Raw genomic sequence first — 26980 nt, 5'->3', positions numbered from 1 at the left:
TCCATATCAATCTAAAATATTTTGAGATTAATAGTTTTTTGTATTAGATTAAATAGTCTACCCTTTTATCTCATCATTTCTATATCATATCCCACTTTCTTCCTTTAGAAAGAGATCTTTGAATTTATCTCTTTTGTCTAGCTTTTTTCCTGACTATGACTAATAACAACTTGTAACCCACCCCTTTAAATGATGACAACCATGCATAACTCAACTTTTGGGACTGTGACCGTTGTTTTCTCTAGACTGCTTCCTATTGTCTGAGGGCAATGGCATATATAGCATGCAGCTATGCTGAAATGCATGTCTAGCATGCCTGCAGCCCTGAGTTCAGTCCTAGTACAGAATATAGTGGTGGATCACTCCTGCAATCCCAGCACAGAAAACCAATATGGGGGAAGGATTAAGGTCATTCTCAGGTACAAAGAGTATGAGATCAAGCTGGGGTATATCAAATTCTGTCTCAAAGCACACAGATAAAACACATAAACGAAACAAAACGCTGAAGTTACAGCTCCTGACAAACTACACAAACGTTTACTTTCAATTCTGAGCCTTTTCTGGAGTTCTAGTAAACACAACAAAACCAAAAATCACTACAGAGTGAGTTTTTTCATTTTATTTTTGGTAGTTTTAGAAATGTATTTAAATTATATCCAACCGCCCAACCAAATACTTTTTTAAAAAAGATTTATTTATTATGAATTACAACGTTCTGCCTGCATATATACTTGCATGCCAGAAGAGGGCACCAGATCTCATCATAGATGGTTGTGAGCCACCATGTGGTTGCTGGGAATTCAGTGCAGGTCCTCTGAAAAAGCAGCCAATGCTCTTAAATTCTGAGCCATCTCTCCAGCCCCAAATACTTTTTTTTTTTTAATAATACGCTGAGTACCACACTGATTTGCTAGTCGCTGGTTCTGTTCGCTGATTTTATTCTTTTATCCCGGCTTATTCACCTCTTCACCCAAAGGCACTCCGACTGCCAAAAGTCGGCATTCTGACATCACTGTACACCACCAAGACCTTTTCTGACTTAGGCCAACATGCGCTGAGCAGGAATTTTTACTGAACAGCGTCCGCAGCAGTGCATGCTGGGTGATGTAGTCCTGGGTCGACTACATCGCCTCTGGGGACGTGTAGTCTTCAGTCAGGTAACGAGTAAGGTTGAGACAGAACATAGAGGAAGGCAAAAGTGACCTACGGAATCAAACTCAGCTTCAAAATCGTCGTGCAGTCCGTCAAGCTCTCAGCGGAAGAGGCTAAGGCGCGTCTGAGAAAGGCGTGATGACGTCGCAGGATGCGGGCGTGACCGCCCGTGAGGGTTTGGCGGGATTTCTGAAAGTCGCGCGTCTCTTGGCGGAGTGCGCGCTGACCGGGTCCGAGGCAGAGCTGTGGTGTCCCCAGTAGCGCGGCGGGGAAGGAAGGCTGAAATTTGCTCCTGTTTTTCATAGAAGACCGACAGAGGGGCTGCGACGGGGTTCGAGCCGGGGACGGGGGTTCTTAGGGCGTGTGCACAGCCGGCCGCCGGAAGGAGCGCGCGGCCCCAAGCCTGCGGGACGGGTGAGTGTGAGCACGGGCGGACCCCCCACGGCCGCTCGGGTTCGTCAGCCGGTGGCCAGTGCTCCCACAGCTAACTTTGGGGTCCCCTCTGCACTGAGAAACGCGAGCATGGCGGCGCTGGGCACCTGCCAGGGACCAACCGGCCGACGCTAACCGACCCACTGAGTTCGTTGTCGAGAAAACCGAATCCTACTTGACGCTTTTGTTTTGAGACCCGGGCTCGCGCCCTACTCCTGGCGGGGCTCGAACCCCTGCCTCAGTCTTCCAAATGCTGGAATTACAGACTTTCACTTTCATTTCTGTGGGCCCGCGGCAGAAAGCCGAGAGCCAGAGAGAAGTGCTCAAGAGCTGTTAAATAATAGGGCCAAGGCTAACAGATTCTTGGTTACTGTGTTTTGTTTTTGTTTTTTTTTTAAAGTGGAGCATGGTGGTTGGTGCCAGTGATTTTTGGAGACTGAAGTAGGAGTTCAGAGATTGTGTAAACAAAGTAAAAAACCGTAAAGTGCAACACAAATTTCTAAAGAGAATCCTGCCTTGCTGACTCACCTCTCCTATAATCCTAGCATTTGAGGGGCTAGGCAGTAAGATGGCAGTTTCAAGGCCAACCTTAACTGCTATGGAAGAGCTTGTCTCAGGAAGAAAGTGAAATAGGGGGGCTGGAGCGATGACTCAGACAATAAGAGCGCTTGTTGCAAAGATGTTCAGTTCCGAACACCCACATGAACCACCCATGTCCATTTTCCGTGGGTCCAGTGCTGTCTAATGACCTTCACAGACACCAGGCATGCTTGTGGTACACATACATATATGCAGGCAAAAGACTCGTGCACAAAAAATAAGTCTAAAAAGAACTTTCAAAAATAGCAATAAAGTATAAAATACAAAAACCACAAGTGTGTGTATACGTGAATTATTACGAAATGAAGGCATCTGTGTAATCACCAATGTTGTCATCAACCTAAAGACCTCTGTTATCCTTCCTTGTCTAATACTTTCCCCTCGCCCTAATTGCCTAACAGTGATTTCTAATACTGCTCACTAACTTGGTCCCTTTTCAGAAGACTTTTTTTTTTTTTAAGATTTATTTACTTTATGTATATGGTGCTCTATCTGTATGTATGCCAGAAGAAGGCATCAGATCCACATAGACAACTGTGAGCCACCAGGTAGTTGTTGGGAATTGAACTCAGGACCTCTCTCAGAGTTGCCAGTGCTCCTAACTGCTGAGACAGCTCTCCAGCCCTTTTCTTTTGTTTTTGTTTTTGGATCTTAGCCCAGGCTGAGATTGAACTCAATTTCCTGATTTTGCTTCCCTAGTACATCTTTTTCTTTTTTTAAGCTTCATGTAGATATACCAGTAGTAGTGAATGTTTAATTGTTGCCAACACTTGCTGTTTTATGATGGATATTTAGTAATATCTTACGAACTTTGGAGTGGGTGTGGAGGCTTCTGTTGGAGACAGCCTTCCGCAGCCCAGCCTGTCCCTGAACTTGAGGCAGTCTTCCCACCTCAGCCTCATAAGTGCTAGGGCAGGCATGAACCACCATGCAGGCTTTTGTGTCTCCTCTTGTGGTTCTAATTTTCTTGGTTACTGATAAGATTTCATGTTTGCTCATGTTTTTGTTGTGGAGATTTCTTCCTCTTGAATTATCTAATTTTTGTTGTCTTTGTATTTCTTATTTGAACGAGTTCTTTATGTTTGATTAACCACCTCTGATTATATGTGGCAGATATTTTTTCTAGTGTTATGATTTGATTCTTCATGTTCTTGATGTCTTTGGTGGTTTGAAGTTTTATTGATTGATTGCTTGAGACAGGGTTTTAGGTTATCCAGGCTAACCTCAAACCTGAATGACCTTGAATTTCTAATCTCCTTCCAAAATGCTGGGATTACAGACATGCCTACCATACCTAGTATAAAGCAGTGCACAGCATCAAACCCAAGGCTTCCGTATGACACGCAGAGACTACCAATTGATCTATATCCCAAGGCTTAAAAGTTGTACATTTAAGTGTAGTCAGAGCTAAGGGCTTATTTCAGTAGTTATTTAACCTGTTTAGGGACCTGAATTCCATCTTCAGTGCTGAAAATAAAATAATATAGTCAGATTTTTATTTGCTCTGTGGTGCTAAGGATTCAACTCAGTGTCTTTTTCGCCTAGACAAGGACTTGCCCTGTTGCCAGCCTGTGTTTTCCTATTAGATTATTGTTGCTTTGTGTATTCTAAGAACATAAAAATATTCTGGACTGGGGAGATGACTCAGTTTTTAAAAGCACTGGCTGCTTTTCCAAAGGACCCAGGTTCAGTTCCCAGCTCACAACTGTCTATAACTCCAAATCTTGGATCTGACACCCTCACACAGACATACAGATAGACAAAACACCAATGCATATGAAAATAAGTAATAATAAAAAAGAAAGAATTCTGTGTTTTGAATTTTTATTCACTATGTAATATGGGAAGCTTGAAACTTGCTACCTTGTAAAAATACCCTTTTTTTTTTTTAAGGATCTGTTTGAATAAACTATTGTTAGCTACACACAGCCCACAGCTGTAGGTTAGACACACCTACTTTTTAAAGCTTGTTTTTCTTTGTATGAATGCTTTGCCTCTATGTCTATGTAAGTATAACACTCCTGTCCTGTGCATGCATGATCACAAGAGGGTGTTGGGTCTTCTGGAGTGATAGACAGTTACGAATTTTCATGTGGGTGCTGAGACCTGAACCTGGATGCTGTTCAAGAGTAGCAGTTGTTCTTAACCTGTGGATAGAGAGGGCCAGCTGTAATTCTGCAAAGGTTTGTTGGAAAACTAAACTTGCAGTTCGTTATTACCCAAGAGTATTTCTCTAGTGTTCATTCATACTGATGCCTGTCTGTATTTTTTAGTAATGGCTATGCAGATGCAGCTAGACGCAAATGCAGATACTTCAGTGGAAGAAGAAAGCTTTGGTCCACAACCTATTTCACGATTAGAGGTATGTTCTTAGTTGCTAAGTATTTACTTACAATGCTGTCGTACAGTCATCTATGTAATGGAACAAATTAACCATTACAGAAATTAGGTTGGGGTTTCAGGAGCTTGTCAGTTTCTACAGAAAAGCACGAGATTGCTATTAAGACTTGTAATAACAGGATTATTATAGACGTTATGACTTGTCTGGTCAAGTCTTTTGACAATTTTCTTCCTCTCTGTTTTCTCCCTAAGAGCTGAACTTTAGAAATGAAGGTCTAGTATCCCATGGTGGAATCTCAGTGCTAATTATACTAAGTGTTAAAATGCTGACAAGGGAATTAGTGGTGTAACCCAGGAATGTATACACGTGAACATGAACGTGCACATACACCACACATACACACAGCAGCAGGAAGAATATTAGGTACTAAATATGTACAGTATTTCTGTGAGTTTGCAAAGGCCCCAGTGGGAGGGAACACCTTGATCTTCTTTCTTTGTTTATATAAATTTTTCAATCTACCCACACTTCAAGACTTTGGAAATGCTGGGCAATGGTGGCACATGCTTTTAATCCCAGCACTTGGGAGCAGAGGCAGGTAGGTGGATCTCTGTGAGTTCAAGGCCAGCCTGATCTACAGAGTGAGTTCCAGGACAGGCTTCAAAGCTACAGAGAGAAACCCTTTCTTGAAAGCCAAAAAAAGAAAATAAATATATAAATAAAGACTTTAGAAACTACTTAAATGAGCTGATTTATTTATTTCTTATCTATACAGTGCTCTGTCCGCTTGTATGCCCACAGGCCATAAGAGGGCACCAGATCTCATTATTGATAGTTGTGAGCCATCATGTGTTTGCTGTGAATTACTATTACTATTATTATTATTATTATTTGTAAAAGGAACGGTGGGCTGTGTCCCACCACCCGGCTCCCAGCTAGCTTTACCCGAAATAATTACACGGAAACTGTATTCTTTTAAACACTGCCTGGCCCGTTATCTGTAGCCTCTTATTGGCTAGCTCTCACATATTGATTCAACCCATTTCTAATAATCTGTATGTCACCATGAGGTCGTGGTTTACCGGGAGAGATCCTAACCTGCGTCTGTCTCAGAGAGGAGAGTCATGGCGACTGCCTCCCTCTGCTTTCTTTCTCCCACAATTCTGTTCTGTCTACTCCACCCACCTAAGTTCTGACCTATCAGGCCAAGCAGTTTCTTTATTAATTAGCCAATGAAAGCAACATAAATACAGAAGACCCACCTACATTAATGATTATTATTTGGTTTTTCGAAACAGGGTTTCTCTGTAGCTTTGGTGCCTGTTCTGGAACTTGCTCTGTAGACTAGGCTGATGTCGAACTCACAGAGATCTGCCTGAGCAGCCAGTACTCTTACCTGCTGAGCTGTCTCTCTAGCGTTCCATTTTCTCCATCCTAGTGTCGAGCAGAGCTTTCCAGTCATTGTTCTTCCCAAAGGATATTGCTATGCCAAGGTGCTCTGACTCTGGGGCAGTCCTATCTGTTTGTCCTAGCACTGAGTGAAATAACAATTTCTGTGTGCCTGATGTGGAAAGCATTAGAAAACGCTGCTTTAAAGTTGTTTGGAGGATCAGGATACCAAAGGTCATTTCAAGTCATAGTTTGAAAGGTTAGGAGTTATTAGGTTTTTTGTTGTTTTTTTTTTTTTTTTTTTTTTTTTGCTTTGGTTTGGTTTGGTTTGGTTTTTTTGAGATAGGGCTTCTCTGCATAGCCCTGGCTTATCTGGAACTCGTTTGTAGATCAGGCTGGCCTGGAACTCAGAGATCTTCTTGCCTCTACCTCCCATGTGCTGGGATTAAAAGCATGCACCACCATGTTCTGCTACTAGTTTAATCTCAGTTTCATCTTAACATACGTGAATATGGTGCTAGTTTAAAATTCTTGTGTGTGTACTAGTGTATGTGCATATAGGAGCCAGAGGTCACCTTTATTGCTCTGTGTGTGTACTAGTGTATGTGCATATAAGAGCCAGAGGTCACCTTTATTGCTCTGTGTGTGTACTAGTGTATGTGCATATAGGACCAGAGGTCACCTTTATTGCTCCTCAGGAGCCATCTGACCCCCTTTTTTGGGAGGGGGAGGAACACACATACTTTTTAGCCTAGAGTTTACTGGTTAGGCTAGGCTGGCTGGCCAGTGAGTCAGGGATCCACCTGTCTCAACCTCGGGGTAATAGCTACCACATTTCCCTATTTCACTGTCTCCCCAGCCCAAAACTAATGAAAAAGTTGATAGCCTGTTATTTAATGATTCATATATAGACAAGATTTTTAGAGGTTTTACATAATTTAGTGATCGTCAAATACCTCTCTAACATGTACTATCTATGTTAGACAAGACGCAAAAGTTCATCCATTGTTTTCTTACAGCAATGTGGCATAAATGCCAATGATGTGAAGAAATTGGAAGAGGCTGGTTTCCATACGGTGGAGGCTGTTGCTTACGCACCGAAGAAGGAACTTATAAATATTAAGGGAATTAGTGAAGCCAAAGCTGACAAAATTCTGGTAAGTCTAGCTTTGTGATGGTGGGGAGGGCAGACACGGTAATGAGAGTAATTAGTGCGTTAACAGTATATAAATCCCAGAGCAGGGATAGGGTCCCATTAAAATGTGTGTGTTTTCTATGTATGAACAGATTGTGCACTAGGGATAGATGCACTAAAATATTAATGTCGTTATTCCCATATAGTAAGAATATGAACTGGTTATTGTTTTGGTTTCATTTTTGTCTCTGCACTAGAAATTGAACCCAGGACTTCGTATATGCTTTAAGTACATGCTCTGCTACTGCTCCAGGCTCCAGCATTTATTTTCTTTCATTTTTATATTTTATTCATTTTATTTTATGTGTATGTTTTTCCTACAAGTGTATTATTGCAGAATAATCTTTTTGTACACTGAAGATATGTCATTAATACTGGTTTAATGAAAAGCTGAATGGCTGATAGCTAGGCAAGATTTCTAGGCACAGAGGATGCTGGGAAGAAGGGCGGAGACACCAGGAGTCGCCAGCCAACTGAGAGGGAACAGACATGAAGGAGAGGTAATTCCACAATTCATGTGGCAACACATAGATGAATAGAAATGTGTTAAATTAAGTTTATAAGAGTTAGTTAGAAACAAGTCTCAGCTATTGGCTGAGCTTTCATAATTAATGATAAGTCTCTGTGCCATTTTTTTTGTGAGCTGGTGGCCCAAAGAAAAATTCATTTACATGTATATGTGCACCACATGTATGTTTTGTGTCTGCAGCAGCCAGAAGAGCATGTTTGATCCCTCTGGAGCTGGAGTTACAGACATTTGTGAGCCATCATGTGGGTTCTGGGAACCAAACCTTGTCCTCTGCAAGAACAGAAAGTACTCTTAATTGCTGAGCCATCTCACCAGCCCAAGTTTTGGGTTTTTTGTTTTGTTTTGTTTTGTTTTTCAATTTTCTGACATCGCTACAATTTTCACAGTAAAGAGTTTTTACTTTCAAGCCCAAAAGCCATTTTTGCATGAATATCCAAGTCCTGTATTAAGTTCCAGTGTGTATACCCCATAACTAAATTTATCATAGACGGTATCTTCCTATCATTTGCTTAGGATATTTTTTTGTTTGTTTGTTTTGGTTTTTGGTTTTTCAAGACAAGTTTTCTCTCTGTAGTATTGGCTGATCTGGAACTTACTCTGTACAACAGCGTGGCCTTGGACTCATAGAGATCCACCTGCCTCTGCCTCTAGGGTGCTGGTATTAAAGGCATGTACTGCCACCTCCAGACGTCCATTTGTTTTTGTTTTTTACTATAACAAATGACAAGTGATTTTATTGAGCTGGGAATTGTGGAACACTTGAAAGGTTGAGGCAGGAGGATTTCCTGGAGAAATTCTAGACCACGTAGATTCATTCTAGACCACGTAGTTTCAGGCAAGCTTAGGCTGCAAGAGACCTTATTTTAAAAAAACAATAGAAAATAACTTGGTGTGTGGTGATACACACCTATAACTTCAGCACTCAGGAGGGTGAGACAGGAGAGTTTTGAGTTGGAGGAAGCTTGTAATATACAAGATCCTGTTCCAAAAGTACATAAAAAATAACAACCACTGATGTTATTACTGTCTCAGCTGTATATGGGGTAGAAATTCAATAACCCTGTTTTAAAATAGTATTTAATGCTTTCAAACACTATCAGATGCTTTTTTAAAGATTTTTGTTGATGCCGCTGCTATTATTGTTTAGATACTCAGGCTGGCTCAAAAAACTTTGAGCTGGTCTTGTTTTTACCTCCCTGGTTCTGGGAGTACAAGGGTACACCTTGTCTTTTTTATGCAGTGTTGGAGTGAGCCTCATGCATGTTAGGTGAGCACTATACTACTGAGCCACAAACTCATCCCATCTTTCATATCCTTATTTTGCCTTTATAATACACTACGAAATAATGCAGAGGTGTTGGAAGAGAAAAGGAAAAAGAGGAAATTGAAGCTGGCTATGGTGGTACCATGCCTTTAATCCCAGTACTCAGGAGGCAGAGACAGGTAGAGTTCAAGGCCAGCCAACACTACATAGTGAACTCCTGTCTCCCTAAAACAAAAGAAGGAAATATAGGCAATAGAAGGCAAGCATGGTGATACACACATGTATGATTGCCCCCACTCAAGTTCATGTTTAACATTCAAATACTATATACATGTATGATTTTATTCTTGAATTTTTTTAAAGATATGTTTTATGTATATTAGTGTTTTTCTTGCTTGCATGTATGTACAACATGCCCATACCTGGTTCCTATAGATGTCAGAAGAGGGCAGATAATCCCCTGACACTGGTTTTAGGTGGTTTGTGAGTCACCAGGTGAGTGCTGGGAACTGAACCTGGTCTTCCACAAGAGCAAGTACTCTTAACTACTGGTCCAGCTCTTTATCCTGTAAATGTATAGTTAGTTGTCGTTATTATTGTAAAGATTTATTTACTTTCATATGTATGAGTAATTTGCGTTCATGTACTTAACTACAGTGTATGCTTGCCTGGTGCCCATGGAGGCCAGAAGTTGGTTCTGAGTCCCTTAGAATGAGATTGTGGACAGTTGTGAGCCTCCATGTGGGTCTTCTGCAAGAGCAGCAAGTACTTTTTACCACTGAACCATCTCTCTAGACACTTAGATGTTTAGTTTTATTGTCCCATTATATTAAGACTGATTTTTTTTCTACCTATAGTACAGTTTTTGTTACTAAGATGAGGTATAAATGTATATACTTAGAAAATAAATAATTAGTCAGTTTTGCTCTGCTATTACTTAGATTCTTTGGTTAGTCGCATAAATAATAAACTTTGTAAATGTTTATATGCTAAGCCATAACATTAAGTAATCAAGTGTTCAAAATTAGAAAATGTGATGTGGGACTGGAGAGATGGCTCAGTAGTTAAGAGCACTGACTACTCTTCCAGAGGACCCAGGTTCAATTTCCAGGACCCATGTGGTAGCTAACAACTGTCTGTGACTCCAAGATCTGACACAGTCATACATGTAGGGAAAACACCAATGCAAATAAAATTAAAAATAAATAATTTAAAAAATAGAAAATATGGGACTGGAGAGATGGCTCAAAAGTGCACTGACTGCTCTTTCAGAGGTCCCATGTTCATTTCCCAGGATCTACATGGCAGCTCACAACTGTAACTCCCAAGATCTGACAACTCAGACAGACATACAGGCAGGCAAAACACCAACACACATAAAATAAAAATAAATTAAGAACAGACCAGATGATGGTGGCTCGCACCTTTAATCCCAGCCCTCAGGAGGCAGAGGCAGGTGAATCTCTGAGTTTGAGGCCAGCTTGGTCTATAGAAGTAGGTTCCAAGACAACCAAGACCACACGGAGAAACCCTGTCTCAAAAAACCAAAACAGAAAATGTATACCTGATAGGGATGAAGAATTAATATAAAGTGAGAAAAGTCTGACATGGCATATGTCTTTGTTTTGCGAGGCAGAATGTTAAGGGATGACTGAACAGGAAATAAAATATATACGACATAGTACACTGGAGCTGGAGGGATGGCTCAGTGGTTAAGAGCACTGACTGCTCTTCCAGAGGTCCTGAGTTCAATTCTCAGCAACCACATGGTGTCTCACAACGATCTGTAATGAGATCTGATGCTCTCTACTGGCATGCAGGCATACATGCAGGCAAAACATTGTATATATAGTAAATGAAACTAAATCTGAGAAAGAGAGAGAGAGATACTACCTTGTAAAATAGCTAAGTCACGTATGTAGAATTCTTTAAAGCTCCTGTGGCATTTCACTCCTGTCATCCTAGCACACCAATGTTTTCCTGTCCTGTGCCTGGACTTGTCCTACTATACATATAGGTTGATCGTCTCCGATGTAAAAACAAGAGGTGAAACGTGTGGAAGTCTGAAATTTTTAATCAAAAACCTCATACTCAAGAAGTTTCAGATTTTGGACTATTCAGTGGATTTTCAACTGGTAAAGTCTATCCAAATACTCCAAATCTACTAAAGTCACAGTCCAAAGCATTTTTGGTCCCAGGTTTTCCAGATACTAGTTTCTTTACCTGTGTTACATTATTGGTTTAATTTTTCTTAATGTGTTCTAGACTGAGGCAGCTAAATTAGTTCCAATGGGATTCACTACTGCAACTGAATTTCACCAAAGGCGATCAGAAATCATACAGATTACTACTGGCTCCAAAGAGCTGGACAAACTGCTTCAAGGTATAGTAATCCCTTATCCTATTTTATAAACCCTGATAAACACAGCTGTATGTCAGAACAAACCTGAATGTTGGTGTGGAACCTGTTAGATGGGGTTTGACATAGACAAGGGTGAACAGGAGATTTCTTCACCCCCATGACTGGCTGATTCTGCAGGTTTGCTTTTGTAAGATTTTCTTAGTTTAGGGCTCTGTTTGTTGATTTGCTGGCTTGTGTTGACGTCTCATGTTCCAGCTCATTTGAACATATTGTGGGTTATAGGAATGCCAGCTTCTCTCTGATGCTGTATTATATTATAGTTGAGAAAGATGGTGACACTGTAGGAGGTTCGATGAAGAGTACCTGTAGATTTCTTTGTCACCTTCCAGAAACCTAACATTATTTTAAAAATGGTGATTTAAATATTTTTCTTATTTTTGGTGGCTTTAGAAGTTGAATCAGGAGCCAAGGAAGTCCTTAAATTCTTGATCTTCTTGCCCCTATTCCCCAACTACTAGGATTTGAGATTATAGGAATTAATTATACTAGCTGTGTCTTATAAAATACTAAAATTACCTGTAAATTAAATAACATTTGGTTTAGTTTTGAAACACTGTCTCACTCTCTAGCTCTGGCTACAAATTAAGTAATTTAATCTTTGTTACTGTATTTAGAGAATAAGTTCCCTCTGCTTAAGGAAATAAGTATGATGGTACATATGTTTATATATTTATTTACTCTAATACAAGATTGAAATTTGATGATTGTTAAATATAATGGAGGAAGACAGACCGATAGCTCAGCAAGTGGTGGGTGCCTCACATCTTTGACCTGAGTTAGGTCCCTTTAATCCACAGAAGGAGAGACCCTTCTGTGGTTCCCCAGAGTTACTCTCTGTCTTCCATATGTGAGCTGTGGCATATGCCTGCCCAGACTCACACCCATCATAATACACAGTATGATATATACACTTATGATAATAACAAAATTTTAAAAACAAAGGCAGCTAGGTTGTTTCCAGGTTCTGGCTATTACAAATAGTGCTGCTATGAACATAGTTGAACAAATGCTTTTGTAGTATGATAGGGCATCTCTTGGGTATATTCCTAAGAGTGGAATTGCTGGGTCCTGAGGTAGGTTTACTCCCAGTTTCCTGAGAAACCGCCACACTGATTTCCACAGTGGCTGCACAAGTTTGCATTCCCACCAACAATGTATGAGTGTTCCCCTTACTCCACATCCTCTCCAGCATAGGCTATCATTGGTGTTTTTGAGTTTAGCTATTCTGACAGGTGTAAGATGGTATCTGAAAGTTGTTTTGATTTACATTTCCATGCCCCATGGGAAGTCCAAGGTCTTCCCCCCTCCATCCAGGTCTTTAAAGGTAAGCATCTAAACAAACCAGGCTCCCACAAAGTCAGTCCATGCAGTAGAATTGAAACCCAGCTGGCCTAGGTGAGCTCCCATTAGATCCGTCCCAGTGTCTCAGTGGGTGGATGCACCCCTTGTGGTCCTAACTTCCTTGCTCATGTTTTCCCCTACCTTTAGAGACCTGGATGGAGGGGGGAAGACCTTGGACTTCCCACGGGGCATGGAAACCTGGCTGCTCTTAGGACTAGAGAGGGAGGGGGAAGTGGGGAGGGGGAGAGAAAAGGGAGGCGGGGAGGAGGCGGAAATTTTTTAATTAATTAATTAATTAATTAAAGTTTAAGCAGCCAAAAAAAAGAAAAAAACAAAGGCAGTGGTAGCGAATATCTTTAATCCCAGCACTCAGGAGGCAGAGGGAGTCAGATCTCTGTGAGTTCAAGGCCAGCCTGGTCTATAGTGAGTTCCAGGACAGCTAGGCCTACAAAGAGAAATACTGTCTCAAAAACCAAAAGAAAGAAGGAAGGAAAGAAAATTAAAAAAAAAAAAAAAAATGGGAAAAATTGAGCCCAGAGACTAATGTGCTCTTTCACTGAGCTATACGTCTCGATACAAAACATTCTTTATTTAGCTACTAATTGGAGTATAGTTTGTTAATATTTGTTCATTGCGAGGCTGGCCTGGAACTCACAGAAATCCCTCTGCCTCTGTTTACTGAGCACTGGGATTAAAGGCAAGCACCCCCTTGTCAGTCTGGTTTTGAACTCTAAGATCCCCTTCCCTTCCCACTGGATCTCATGGCTCATGCCTGTAATCCTACCACTTAGGATGTGAAGGGAAGGGGATTAGATGTTTAATGTCATCCTCAGCCACAGAGGGAGTTATGGCAAGCCTGAACTACTAAAGCCCTGTCTCACAAAAAATAAAGGATTCTCATTCCTAGTATTCGTTGACTGGATTAATGGTGAAAATAATATTTCTTGGGACAATTATTTAATGTCCCTATGCCTGTTTTCTTCAAGATGAGAATGATAAGACTTTGTATCCCTTAGGCTTTTAGTTACACGAGTGATACATGTAAGTACATTGGCCAGGGAGACTCACATGAAATGGTAAATACTGGATTGTTTTAAAACTGCAGAAGCTACTTGTGGGCTTTTCATGATTGAGTTTTATAACTTGATAATTCATGTAACAATTATATGAAGTTATACATGGAATAAAATTGCCCAGAAACTATAGCAACACAAAAGAATACATGAATAAATGGAGACTTGAACATGCTGAGGATTTCATGAATGTTAGCTTTTGTTAGAAGTTGACCCTGAGGAGACAAGGTGATGAATGCCCAGAACTTCTTATATATAAAATAAGCTGTAATTATTTTAAAGCAAGTGGGATTTTTGTATATTTGTTGTTTTTATTTTATTCTTTTGTGGTAATTAGGAATTGAATCCAGGGCCTATTATGCTAAGCAAGCATTCTACCATCAAGCTACAAGGTCTTAATGTATGGTGCAGGCTGGTCTTGAATTTCCTATATTTCTCAGACAGGCTTTGAACTTTTTTATTCTCCTGCTTCATCTTCCCACAAAGCTGGCCTGTAGGTGTGTGCTAGTGAGCCTAGCCTACTCCCCCCACCCCCAAAATGAACAAATAACCAATTATTGAAAATGGGGGTTTTAGCCAGGCAGTGGTGGTGCATGTCTTTATTCCCAGTACTTGGGAGGCAGAGGATGGTAGGATCTCTTGTGAGTTCCAGGACGGCCAGGGCTGTTACACAGAGAAACCCTGTCTCAAAAAAAAAAAAAAGAAAGAAAGAAGAAAAAGAAAATGGGAGTTTTTCTCAGAACATCCATGTGCTCCAGGAGCATAGTTTATGAATAGTTATTTTATGTGGGGCACTTTTTACTCTCCTAGGCGGAATTGAGACTGGATCTATCACAGAGATGTTTGGAGAATTCCGAACTGGGAAGACACAGATCTGTCATACACTGGCTGTAACATGCCAGGTGAGTTACTGGGGTTCAGGCTAATCAGATCAGCAGGCATTGGTGGACTCATGATATCTGCATGCACCTGTTAGGGTGTAAAAGGTTCTTTCTATGGAACCCCATAACCAGTTAGAAGATAATTCCTACTGAAAATCATTCCATACCATAGAAATTTCCAGATGATTGACTCAAAATATTTTCCTACTGTTTCTTCTCCTGGATTTATCTGCCTTTCTTCATTGGTCTAAACTTCACTTATTTATTTATCATCTATTTATTTTTATATGTATGGGTGTTTTGCTGGCATGCATATCTGTGTACTGTGTTCATGCCTTGTGCTTTCAGAGACCAGAAAAGGCACCAAACCACAAACACTACCACCACTCCAATCTGGAAATAACAGTAGTTGTGAGCTGCCATCTGGGTGCTGGGAATCAAACCCTGGTCCTCTGGAAAAATAGCCACTGCACGTAACAGATAAGCCATCTCTCTAGCCCTGCAGTCTACACTTTATGTCTCAAAAAAATATGTGTAGCAATAATAACCTGACATGATTCATTAAACACGGTACCTAGTCTTTAATAGAAATCCTTTCTCTGTAGTTTTTTGTGTGCTACACGTGTGTTTCTGAAGGCCAAATGCCTAAGCGCCCGCAGGGACAGAGGTCCAGATGTCTTCCTCCATTACTCTCCACCTCAATTCCTTTAAGACAGGTTCTCTCCCTGGACTTAGAGTTCATGGTTTGTTTGGCTAGACTGGCAGTCAGCAAGCCTGGGTTATTCTCTCTCTTTTTCATAGCACTGGGATTGCAGGTTCCGTTGAGACTACACCTGACTTGTTAAATTGGTCATGAGATCTAAACTGAAGTCTTCAAGATTGTATAATGTACACTTTTTCTCCTCTCTCCTCCCCTCCCCTCCCCTCCCCTCCCCTCCCCTCCCCTCCCCTCCCCTCCTCTCCTCTCCTCTCCTCTCCTTTCCTTTTCGGACAGCCTTTCTCTGTAGCTTTGGATCCTGTTCTGAAACTCCCTCTGTAGACCAGGCTGGCCTCAAACTCACAAAGGTTGACCTGCTTCTGTCTCCTTGAACTTGTTAGCAATGTTTGACATTTGAACTAATAAGTCATTTTATTATTTGTTTGTGTTTTGAGACAGGGTTTTCTACATAGTCCTGAAACTCATTCTGTAGACCAGACTGGCCTTGAACTCAAAGAAATCCACCTGCCTCTGCCTCTGCCTCCCAAGTGCTGGGATTAAAGGTGTGTACCACCACCACCTGGTGAACTGATGAGTCTTAATATGTAGTTTTTATCACATACTTTGGACTGTTTCAAAGCAGTACAACTCTGATAAAACACTAGCTTTATGTGCTTCATGTCTGTTATTAACTTGTATTATGTCCTGCTGCCTCTGATTGTCATTTTTGTTTCTTTCTTTTTTAATGCGTATGGCTGTTTTGCCTATGCATGCATGTCTGTGTATGTCTGGTGCCCATGAAGGCCAGAATAGCATTTTGGATCCCCTAGAATTAGTTACAGGGTTGTGAGTCACCAGGTGGATTCTGGAAATAAAAGCTGGGTCCTCTTAACTGGAGCCATCTATACAGACCTTGCTTTCTTATGTATGTATTGGTATTTTGCCTGCATGAATGTTTGTATGAGGGTGTCTGATCTCCTGGAATTGGAGTTACAGACAGCTGTGAGCTACCACATGGGTGCTGGGAATTGAAACTAGGTCCTCTTTGAAGAACAGGTCACTGGACCACCCCTCCAGCCCCGTGCTCTTTTATTTCCTGGCGCAAGGTCTCATACTGTAACCCAGCGTGTCTTGGAACTTAGTATGTATTTCAAGCTGGCTTCAAACTCCTGGCTTCAAGCATACTCTTGCCTCTGCCTCCTGGGTGGGAGTTCAGGTAGGTGTGCCTCACCATTCCCAGTTCATTATTTTAAAGTTGTTTATTTGTTTCCTTTTTTTGTAATTGTTATGATTTTTTTTAATTTTTGAGATAATAATATAGTGTGTATATGTTTTCAGGATTGAATTGTTGGTTTTCTTGGTTGTCTGGTTGGTTGGTTGGTTGGTTAGTTTTTTGAGACAGGGTCTCTCTAGCCCTGGCTGTCCTGGAACTGCTCTGTATACCAGGCTGCCCTTGAATTCACAGATATCTTGCTTCCCTGGTGATGGGAAAAGGCTTGTCCCATCCCGGCCCAATGTGTTAAAGTGTTTAACCCTTATGTGGAGTGGATTAGATTTGATTTATCATTGGGAATTTGGCATGCTGTATCAGAAGAGTGATGGTTCCCACTGTTTCTTTTTTCCCTCTAGCTTCCCATTGATCGTGGTGGAGGTGAGGGAAAGGCCATGTACATTGACACCGAGGGTACATTTAGACCAGAACGGTTGCTAGCAGTGGCTGAAAGGTAGGTCACTTAGAAGGATGTGTTTAACCTGTTACTAGAGTATTTAGGAATGTTAATGTGTCTAGAAAGTGTCTTTGCTGTACATACCAGTTGTGTGATTTAAAAGAACAATGTTAGTAATGTAAGACACTCTTTACTTAATGCTTTGTAAATTCTCACAAGCTGAATCAAAAACAAGATCCAAATATATATTGTCTTCCAGAGAAACGCTTTAAGACAGATTGGAAATAAAATGGTTGAAAAAGATAAACATAATCAGAAACCAAAAGAGAAACTAAGACTGCAGCAGTCCCCACTCCCTCCCCACAAAAAACTACTGAAGATGAGAAAAACTTTTTTTTAACATGTGTATTTCTATAGGCATGGATATGCCCATGCATGGTGCACACGTGGAGGCCAAAGGACAACTTCCAGGAGTCAGTTCCTCCATCCACCATGTGGGTTCCAGGAATTGAGCTCAAGTTTGGTGCCAGTCTTCTGAGCCACCTCATTTGCCCAGGAAGAACATTTATAATTAAAAGATCAGTTCATCAGGAAGGCATGATAATTATAAACATAATTAAGATTTATTTTTATTTTAAATGTGAGTGTTGCCTGCATGTATGTCTGTGTACTGTGTGCAGGAATTACATATGGAGGCCAGAAGAGGGTGTCAGATACCCTGTAACTGGAATTATAAATGGTTGTGAGCTGGGAGTGGGGGAGGTGGTGTAAGCCTTTAATCATGCATTTGAAGGCAGAGGCAAGTGAACCTCTCTGAGTTCAAAAACAAAACAGTAAATGCTTGTGAGTGAGCCACCATGTGAGTGTTGGGAACTAAACTCAGACAGTAATCGCTTTTTGTTTTGGGGTTTTGGTTTTTTCGAGGCAGGATTTCTCTGTGTAGTCTTGTCTATCCTGAAACTTGCTCTATAGAACAGGCTGCCATTGAACTCATGTGGTACACCTGCCTCTGCCTTTGAGTGCTAGGAGTAAATGTGTGCTCCACCACCTGGCACAATATATTTTAATACCCACAACTACATCTCCAAATTGAAATCTGTAAATCCTGTCAAAATTCTAGCAAGCTTTTTTGCAAATTGACAAACTCATAAGATTTATGTAGAAAATAGTTTCATTTATTTATTTATTTGTGTCTGGGAAGAAGGTGTTTTGTCTGCATGGGTGTCTGTGCACCGTAGTGCCTGGTGACTTCAGAAGCCAAAAGAAGGCATTGGATATCCAAAATTGGAATTTTGGTGTACATTATGGTTGTGAGTCATGGGAATTGAACCTAGGACCTCTGGAAGAGCAGCCATCATTTTTAACTACTGAGCCATCTCCAGCCTGAGTCTTCAACTTAAAACTCATTATAAAACTACAGTAGTCATTACAAATGATTATGACTTAAAAATAGATATGCAGCTAGGGATATAGCTCAGGTAAAGTATTTGTCTAGCTACATGAGACTCTAGGTTTGATTCTTATTATCGAAAAGAAAAGGTATGTGTAGGGAGAGTTACTAAACAGGCATAGTTACTAAACAGACAGGCCAGCCTAGTCTGAAGGCTACATAAGACCCTGTTGATTGATAGGTAGGTTGGTAGGTAGGTAGGTAGGTAGGTAGGTAGGTAGGTAGGTAGGTAGGTAGATAGATAAGATCAATGGAACTGAATATAAAGTTCAAAGTAAAACTTTAACCATTGGATTTTTCTTTTACTTATATATTCAGTTTTTTGGGTCGTTAGGGTTTTTTGTTGTCATTCTTGTTGATTGTTTGTGGGGGCAGTTTGTTTTATTTTGAGATCGGGTAGGTCTGGTTGTCCTGGAAACTGATATGTAGACCAAGCTAGCCTTAAACTCAAAGAGATCCTTTTGTTTTTGCCTCCTAAGCACTGGGATTAAAGGTTTATACCACCACACCCAGCTTATGAAGATGATTTTAATTTAAGAAAGAAAGAAAGGAAGGAAGGAATAAAGCAAGCAAGCAAGCAAGCAAGCGAGGTGGGGAGGGGGAGGGAAAAGGGAGGCGGGGAAGAGGTGGAAATTTTTAATAAATAAATAAATAAACAAAAGAGGAGGGAGGGAGGGAGGGAAGGAAGGAAGGAAGGAAGGAAGGAAGGAAGGAAGGAAGGAAGGAAGGAAGGAAGGAAAGAAAGAAAAGCCCCCAAGGTCTCCCAGGTAATTCTCTAAAATACTATGCAAGTGTTAGTTACACATCTTGCTGGAGCAAAGGAGTTTCATCGCTGAGAGCAAAGGGTCTCCAGAAGTTTCCTATACCTCTGGATTCTACACTTTTTTACAAGTTCTTACTTGAAATGAGGACCCTGAGGCACAGAGGGCAAGGGACTGACGTAAGAGCAGACTGCAGGGAGAAACATGGACCAAAACCCATCCTCTTTTTCTGTGTCTTCTGGCTGGCCTGGAAATTACAGAAGTCCACCATCCTCAACCTCCTAAGTGCTGTTTGCCCTTCTTTTACAAGACTATAATTCCTCTAGGGAAAACAATGTGCTTCTACACCTTTTCATTGCATTTTGTATATTGATCAAGCACTGAATAAATACTGTAATTTTTATCCGCACCCTAAACAAGAGAAACATCTACAGTCATTTTTGATCCAAGTAATGTTCTATTTGTTTTCATTTTTTGTCTTATAATTTAAAACATAATGTTAGGACTGACAAAGTGGTTTAGTAGGTATTTGACTACCTCAGCTCAGTCCCCAGGACCTACATGATAAAGGAGAAAACAGACTCCTGTGGCTGTTCTCTGACCTCCACATATGTCATGCAGTGTGTACAACAACGTGTAGAATTTTTTTTTTAATTTTTAAATTGAAATGGTATTTAAATGAAATCTAATGGGCTCTAATTCTTTGGGAGCTTGTGTTTATGGTTCTATCAAGGGTAAAAAGTGGGAGAGTGTTATCTTTGGGCTGTGGGTCAAATATATAGTAATTAGGAAATATATATTTTATGCATTTAGATCATGGCAATAAAGGAGGAAATACATATGAATTCTGCTGAGTATGATAATGTATACCTGCAATCCAGTACTAGGGAGGCCTGGGCAGGGGAATCTTGAGTTCAAGATCAGGTGGAGTATATATTGTCTCAAAAAAGGAAACCATGGGCTGATCCTAGTGGTGCACACCTTTAACCCCAGTACTCGGGAGGCAAAGGCAGGCATCTCTGTGAGTTCGAAGCCAGCCTGGTCTACAGAGCAAGTTTCAAGACAGCCAGAACTGCACAGAGAAACCTTGTCTCAAAAAAAGAAAGAAAACCAAAAAAATGGGCCTAGCATGGTGGTAGAAACCTACATTGTCCAATAAGAGAAAATGGAGGCAGGAAGATCGGGAGTTCTAGGCCATCTTCAACTACATAGTACACTCAAGGCCATATTGTGCTAAGAAAATATCTCAAACAAGGTAATTATGATAATGCACTCGTAATCTAAGCACACCAGAGGCAAAGAAAAAATTATTGAGTTCCAGGATACCCTGAGCTACATAAGAGTTCTAAGCAAGCCAGAGCTATATAGTTCGACCCTGTGTCAATAACAACCAAGGGCTAGGCATATTGGTACAAGTCTTTAATTCCAGCAATTGGGAGACAGAGACAGGTGACTCTGAGTTCCATGCTAGCCTTAAACATAGTGAGACCCTGTCTCAAAAATGGGGGGCGGGGGCAGGTGCAAAACAAGTTTTTATTTACACTTTTTCTTCTCCAGTGTTAAGAATCAAGCCAGATTTTAGAAGCGCAAAAGGAAGAGAATTACATCTATTTTAGAGGTGAGGGGAAGCTGGCAAAGTATGGTCTCTAGGCACTTGTTATGCAGCTGTGCTGGAGACTGGGCCTTGAGGATCCCCAGAGCCCAGGAATTTGGGGCTAGCCAAGGAAATATAGTCATATACCCTCAAAAATTCTCAGAAAAAAAATTATAGCAGGCATTTGGCTTAGTCTCATAGATAATAATCAAACTTACTACTTTCAAAGATGGAATCTCCCCTATTATTATATATTTAATAAGAGTGAAATTGTTGGGTTTGGCATCGTGAGGCATGCCTTTTTTAATTCTCCCACTCCAGACATAGTCGGGCAGGTGTCTGATCTCAAGGCCAGCCAGGGTGACAGCACAGTGAAGAGAGAGATTGTCCTGCTTGAGCCACCTTAGCATTTCTTAGGTGACAGTCACAAAGTTGAGAAGATATAGATCATTCTATGGAAAGAGATAAATACTTTGCTGTTTCTAGATGTGAAATAAAACAATCTTTGAGGCATAAATATGAAAGTTTCATTCATTTAACATAACTAATCTTTGAATGGATTGTTATTTTTGTTTATCCTAATTCTCTGTAGTTCTTGGCTTTTTCAGGAGAATATTGTTACCTCACACTGTAGTTACCTAACTGTAGTTAGGAGGTCAAAAGAATAAATTTACTTTTAGTATTGCTTCTAGTCTAAAATAGTTGTTGCTGTCATCTCTATAACTGGTTTGCCTGTACCTCTAGTAGGAAGGAAGTCATGTTTGTGGGTCTTGAAACCACTGGGAACGCCACTTCTTATCTATTCGGGTAATAGAAGTATTGGGTATTAATTTCTCGTGTGCCTGAGTTCTGTCTTAAGCCTAAAAATCTCTTTTCTAGGTACGGTCTCTCTGGCAGTGATGTCCTAGATAATGTAGCATATGCTCGAGGGTTCAACACAGACCACCAAACCCAGCTCCTTTATCAAGCATCAGCCATGATGGTAGAATCCAGGTATGCTTTCAATAAAAGATATTAAATGTGTCACCACAGCCTTTTCCCTGAATCTAGGCATTTGAATATAAATAGGGAGAGAGATTTTAATTTGGGGGGTTTTTATAGATTTTTTTTCTCTCTCATGTGTGTTTGGATTGGTTTTGGTTTGGGGTTTTGTTTTTTTTTTGTTTTTTTGTTTTTTGTTTTCAAGACAATGTTTCTCTGTAGCTCTGGTTGTCTTGGAATTTGATCTGTAGACCAGGTTGGCCTTGAACTCAAAGATCCACTTGTCTTTGCCTCCCAGATGCTGGGATTAAAGGTGTGCGCCATTATGCCTGGGAGTGGGTTGGGGGGGTATTTTTTTTTGCCCCTCCCCCCCAGACAGGGTTTCTCTGCGAAGCCCAAGCTGTCCTGGACTCACTCTATAAACCAGGCTGGCCTTGAACTAAGAGATCCACCTTCCTTCTACTTCCCAAGTGCTGGAATTAAAGGTATATACCAGTACTGTCGGCTTTTGTTTTTTGTTTGTTTTCAATATAGTGATATAGTGTTTGGTTTTATTTATTTATTTATTTTACTTATGTGTGTTTCTATAAATGTATGCCTCGTGTGTGGGAGTAGAGGTAGAAAAGGACTAGAATCCCTTGGAACTGGAGTTATAGGCCATTATGAGCTACCTTGTATGGGTACTGGGAAATAAACTTGGGTCTTCTGAAAGCAGAACAGCTGAGCCATCTTTCCAGCTCCAAGTTCCTTTCGTTCAAAAATATTTTTTAAATTATTTATTTATTTATTTATTTATTATGTGTACAATATTCTTTCTGCATGTGTGCCTGCAGGCCAGAAGAGGGCACCAGACCTCATCACAGATGGTTGTGAGCCACCATGTGGTTGCCGGGAATTGAACTCAGGACCTTTGGAAGAGCAGGCAATGCTCTTAACCACTGAGCCATCTCTCCAGCCCCCTCAAAAATATTTTTATGTGTATTTTGTGTGTGACGTGTAAGTGTTCATGTGTAAACACACATTCGTATGTGAGTGTGGGCATACATATGAAGTGACTCACGTGCAGGTTAGAGGACAATTTTGGATGTCAGTTCTCACTCTCCACCTCTTTGAGACAGCATCTCCATTATTCTCTGCTGTGTATCCAACCAGGCTAGTGAGGCCATAGGCTTCTAGAAACAGTTCCCATCCTACAGTGGAAGCAGTGTGAGGTTACCACCCCTGTAACCTCAGTGACTTCCATGATCCTCCCACTTAGTGGCAGGTACTTTGCCACTGTCATCTCTGCTCTTGTTCTTATTTGGCACAGTTGCTTTACGGTTTCAGTCAAGTCACTAGTGAAAAATGAAGCTATGACATTTTTTTTCTAGAATGCGTAAGGCCTTGTTTTTAGTCTCAAGTGTTGTGAGAAACAAAACCCCAGAGCTACTTTTGCTCAAGTCTGGTGTGGTAGTTTGAACATAACTAATCCCTATAAGCTCACAGGGAGTGGCACTATTATTAGGGGGGCTTTGTTGGAGTAGGTATGGCCTTGTTAGAGGTACACTTTCTGCTACCTGGGATTCAAGATGTAGACTCTCAGCTCCTTCTCCAGCACCATGTCTGCCTGCACGCCACCATGTCATGTCATGATGACAATGGACTAAACCTCTGAACTGTAAGCCAGCCCCAATTAAATGATTTCCTTTGTAAGAGTTGTCACCATGGTGTCTCGTCACAGCTATAGAAACCCTGAGACACCTGCCAAAAACAAAGCAGAAGATACCCACCAAAGGGTGTCTCAGATTGGACATTTTATAAATATTTTAATAAAACGTGTGTTTGTGTTTGAACTAGGAAGTCGGTGTCAATAGCTCCTATATTTTATATATGAGCTTGCACTTGGGAGACTGAGACAAGTATCATAAATTTCAGAACAGCCTGGGCTACATAAATAACAAAAAGAAGAAAAGTGGAAAATATGCAATACTTGTAAAATTTTAGGGTGGTGGGGAAGAGAAGAATTTAACAAAGAACTATTTTTTTCTTGTAGGTATGCACTGCTTATTGTAGACAGTGCTACCGCCCTCTACAGAACAGACTACTCAGGCCGAGGAGAGCTTTCAGCCAGGCAAATGCATCTGGCCAGATTTCTGAGGATGCTACTGCGACTTGCTGATGAGGTAAGCTATAGTAAAGATTTCAGTGTCTACAAATTGCAGGAGCCTTCTGAGGAATTAGTACCTTGTATTATCAAAGATGAGCATAAGTTAGCCATTGATTTGTTGTGAGCGTTAATGTTTTGGTATGTCTCTGGTAACAACTGACATCCTTTCCCTCGTCAGTTTGGTGTAGCAGTGGTAATCACCAACCAGGTAGTAGCCCAAGTGGATGGAGCAGCTATGTTTGCCGCAGATCCCAAAAAACCCATTGGAGGAAACATCATTGCCCATGCATCAACAACCAGGTAAGGTGATGACAGAGGCTTTCTGGAATGAATGTCATAAACTGTGATACAGACTTCCTGGCCGGGCAGTAGTGGTGCATGCCCTTAATCCCAGGATTTGGGAAGCAGAGTCGGGTGGATCTCTTTGAGTTCGAGGCCATCCTGGTCTACACAGTGAGTTCCAGGACAGCCAGGACTGTTATATAGAGAAACCCTGTCTCAAAAAAAGAAAAAAAAGAAAGAAAGAAAATATTGCCACTTAAACCCTATTAAAATTGTTATAGTATAGACATTTAGGAAGCCTCACTAAATTTGTTGTGTTTTGGTTGATACAACTGTTTGCTTTGCGGATGGAGAGATGACTCAGTGATTATGAGCATCTTCTGATCTTGTAGAGAACCTGAGTTCAGTTCCCAGCACCTCCATCAGGTGGCTCGCAACCTCTTGTAACTCCAGCTCCAGGATATCCACCAGCTCTGGCCTCTGACAGGCACCTGCGCTCATGTGCACATAGACACAGACACAAACACCTACGTATAATTAAAATCTCTCGAGTGTGAAAAAAATATGAATATTTGATATGCCTCCCTAATTATAAAATAGTGTTTGCTTCTCAAGCTTTTCAATAAGGGAGTCATGGCAGAAATGAATTCCTCCAAGTTAGGGGTAACCAAATACACTAAAAAAGATCCTAAAAATCCTCTTAGGAAGTTAACGCTGTCTGAACAGTTCTATCATAGGAAGAGAATTGTTTATAACTTGGTGTTTTTCTCTGTCTTTGGGTCAGGCTGTACCTGAGGAAAGGAAGAGGGGAGACCAGAATCTGCAAAGTCTATGACTCTCCCTGTCTTCCGGAAGCTGAAGCCATGTTTGCCATTAATGCAGATGGAGTGGGAGACGCCAAGGACTGAATGATTGGGGCCTTTTTTTCCTGGTTAAACTTTTAAATGCTGTATAGCTAATGAAGAGGACAGCTCCCTGGGCTTCTTCAGGCTCTTCCTGGTGTGACTGCCAAGGCATGGCTTCCGGAAAAACAATGATTGTATCAGCTTTCTGGTGGCAGAAACAGCTGGGTCAGTATTCAAACTGACCTGAATGCTCATTTCTTATAGAGTATATTAATGTCTGGTTTCTTTGGTGTTGGGAGGAGAGATAGGATCAGTCTTACGTTTCAAGAGAAGTAAAACTGGAAAGACCTGAGTCTCCTCTCACTTCTCAGTAATGGTAAAATAAAATGTCTGAGATGTGTAACAATGGGAATGGGTGCTTTCTACATTCTTTTTCTCTATATGTAAGATGCAAGCTTTAAAATTATATGCTTGAATTCTCACATAATTTAAAAATTGTTTTGGTTAAGGAGTCTTGCATGAGATATGCTAGACTATCAGCCCAATGATGCATCTTGTTCTTGAAGCATTTATCTAAATTGTTCTATTAAAAACTCAGGAGTCAAATATTGGGGTAAAACCTGATAGATCAAGAAAGAAGCAGAGGCCAGACACAGTGTAGCTCATGCCTTCAAACCTAGCACTCGGGAGGAAAAGGCTGGGTGATCTCTGAGTTCAAGGCCAGCCTGGTCTACAGAGTGAGTTCTAGAACAGCAAGGTTTACACAGAGAAACCCTGTCTCAAAAACAAACAAACAAACAAAAAAAAGTGGCAGAGTAACAACCAGTTGACCACACTTCCCAGATCAAAAAAGTCCATGAATCTTTCTAGGCCCCTCTCTACTTCTTTCTGTGCCTCTTTGTCAATTCCTGGGTCCTCCAAACTCTCCATGGCTAATTCAAATATTCTACAATATATCCTTTTAATTACTAAGAATTCTCTTAAGCATATTTGTTCTGTGTCTGCTAATAAAGTAGCTATATATAGTAAGTATGCTGTTTGCAGGAGATATTTATTTTCATGCAAGCTGAGTATTGCAAAATGATCTCCATAATATCGTTGGGTACCAAGTAATGATGATCAGTTGCTATAGTTGTAAAATTTGAAAACTAAAGAAAGCCTAATTTAGATTAATCCTTTGGCATAGGAATGAGATTGCCAGACTGATTTACTTCTACGTCTTCTTTCCTGAGGTCTTTGTTTTTATTCTCCAAGTCATGTGTTGCAGAGGACTGACATTGGCCAAATGATTCTATTTTAGGAATATTTCCAGAAACTGTAGTTTCTTTTGGATTATTGTCTTGTTAATAAAGTATTTCAAAACAGATTTAGAAGGAAGTTCAAAAGCAATTTCATTCAACTTTGACAGAAAAGCAATAGAATAGGTGCCCTGAAAATGCCAGCAGCTGCCAAGAGGTGAAGAGCTAGAGAGGTTGGCATGTTTTTTAAGTTAGGCATGGAGTCAGGCAGTGGTGGTGCACGCCTTTAATCCCAACACTTGGAAGGCAGAAGCAAGCAGATCTCTGAGTTTGAGGCCAACCTTGTCTACAAAGTCAGTTCTGGGACAGCTTACAGAGAAACCCTGTTTCAAAAAAAAAAGTAAGGCATGGAGATAAGAGAAACAGTAAGGAGGCCCAAAAAGTCAGGGAAAGCATGCTCAAGTTTTTGGCTGATATCCAAGGGAAAAATTATATCTATGAAGAACCAACCCAAGAACCCAAGCCTCTGATCTGAGTTTAGAGGGCACCCAGGACACCAGTGACACAAGGCTACAACTAAACAGCTTATCAAGAAAGGAAAAGCATGGTGAACTCCAGGGACCTGGCCCAGCACTTTTAACTAAAAGTGCTTGCTTGCTCTGTCAAGGACTGAAGTTCTGTTCCCAGCACCCATTCAGGT

At 40.8% G+C, this 26980-nt stretch overlaps 1 protein-coding gene across 1 annotated transcript; it reads left to right on the top strand.

Moving 5' to 3' along the window:
* The first annotated feature begins 1325 nt into the window (after window positions 1-1325).
* On the top strand, window positions 1326-26408 carry Rad51 (RAD51 recombinase). Its single transcript, XM_048459764.3, has 10 exons — window positions 1326-1566; window positions 4458-4546; window positions 6934-7071; window positions 11168-11285; window positions 14549-14640; window positions 16946-17040; window positions 21668-21781; window positions 23802-23931; window positions 24094-24215; window positions 24982-26408. The coding sequence occupies exons 2-10, from the start codon at window positions 4460-4462 to the stop codon at window positions 25103-25105; spliced, it is 1020 nt and encodes a 339-aa protein (XP_048315721.3). The 5' UTR covers window positions 1326-1566; window positions 4458-4459; the 3' UTR covers window positions 25106-26408.
* The last annotated feature ends 572 nt before the right edge of the window (window positions 26409-26980 follow it).

The sequence above is a fragment of the Myodes glareolus genome, chromosome 10 (genome assembly GCF_982192425.1).
Source record: "Myodes glareolus chromosome 10, mMyoGla1.1, whole genome shotgun sequence".
Classification (NCBI taxonomy): domain Eukaryota; kingdom Metazoa; phylum Chordata; class Mammalia; order Rodentia; family Cricetidae; genus Myodes; species Myodes glareolus.
The sequence above is the reverse complement of the archived record's forward strand: the minus strand, read 5'-3'. Positions and strand labels throughout refer to the sequence as shown.

Coding starts and splice junctions, on each gene's coding strand:
- Rad51 (XM_048459764.3), top strand. CDS start 4,460: ATGGCTATGCAGATGCAGCTAGACGCAAATGCAGATACTTCAGTGGAA. Junction 11,286..14,548: donor GCTGGACAAACTGCTTCAAG/GTATAGTAATCC, acceptor TTACTCTCCTAG/GCGGAATTGAGACTGGATCT. Junction 21,782..23,801: donor GCCATGATGGTAGAATCCAG/GTATGCTTTCAA, acceptor TTTTTCTTGTAG/GTATGCACTGCTTATTGTAG.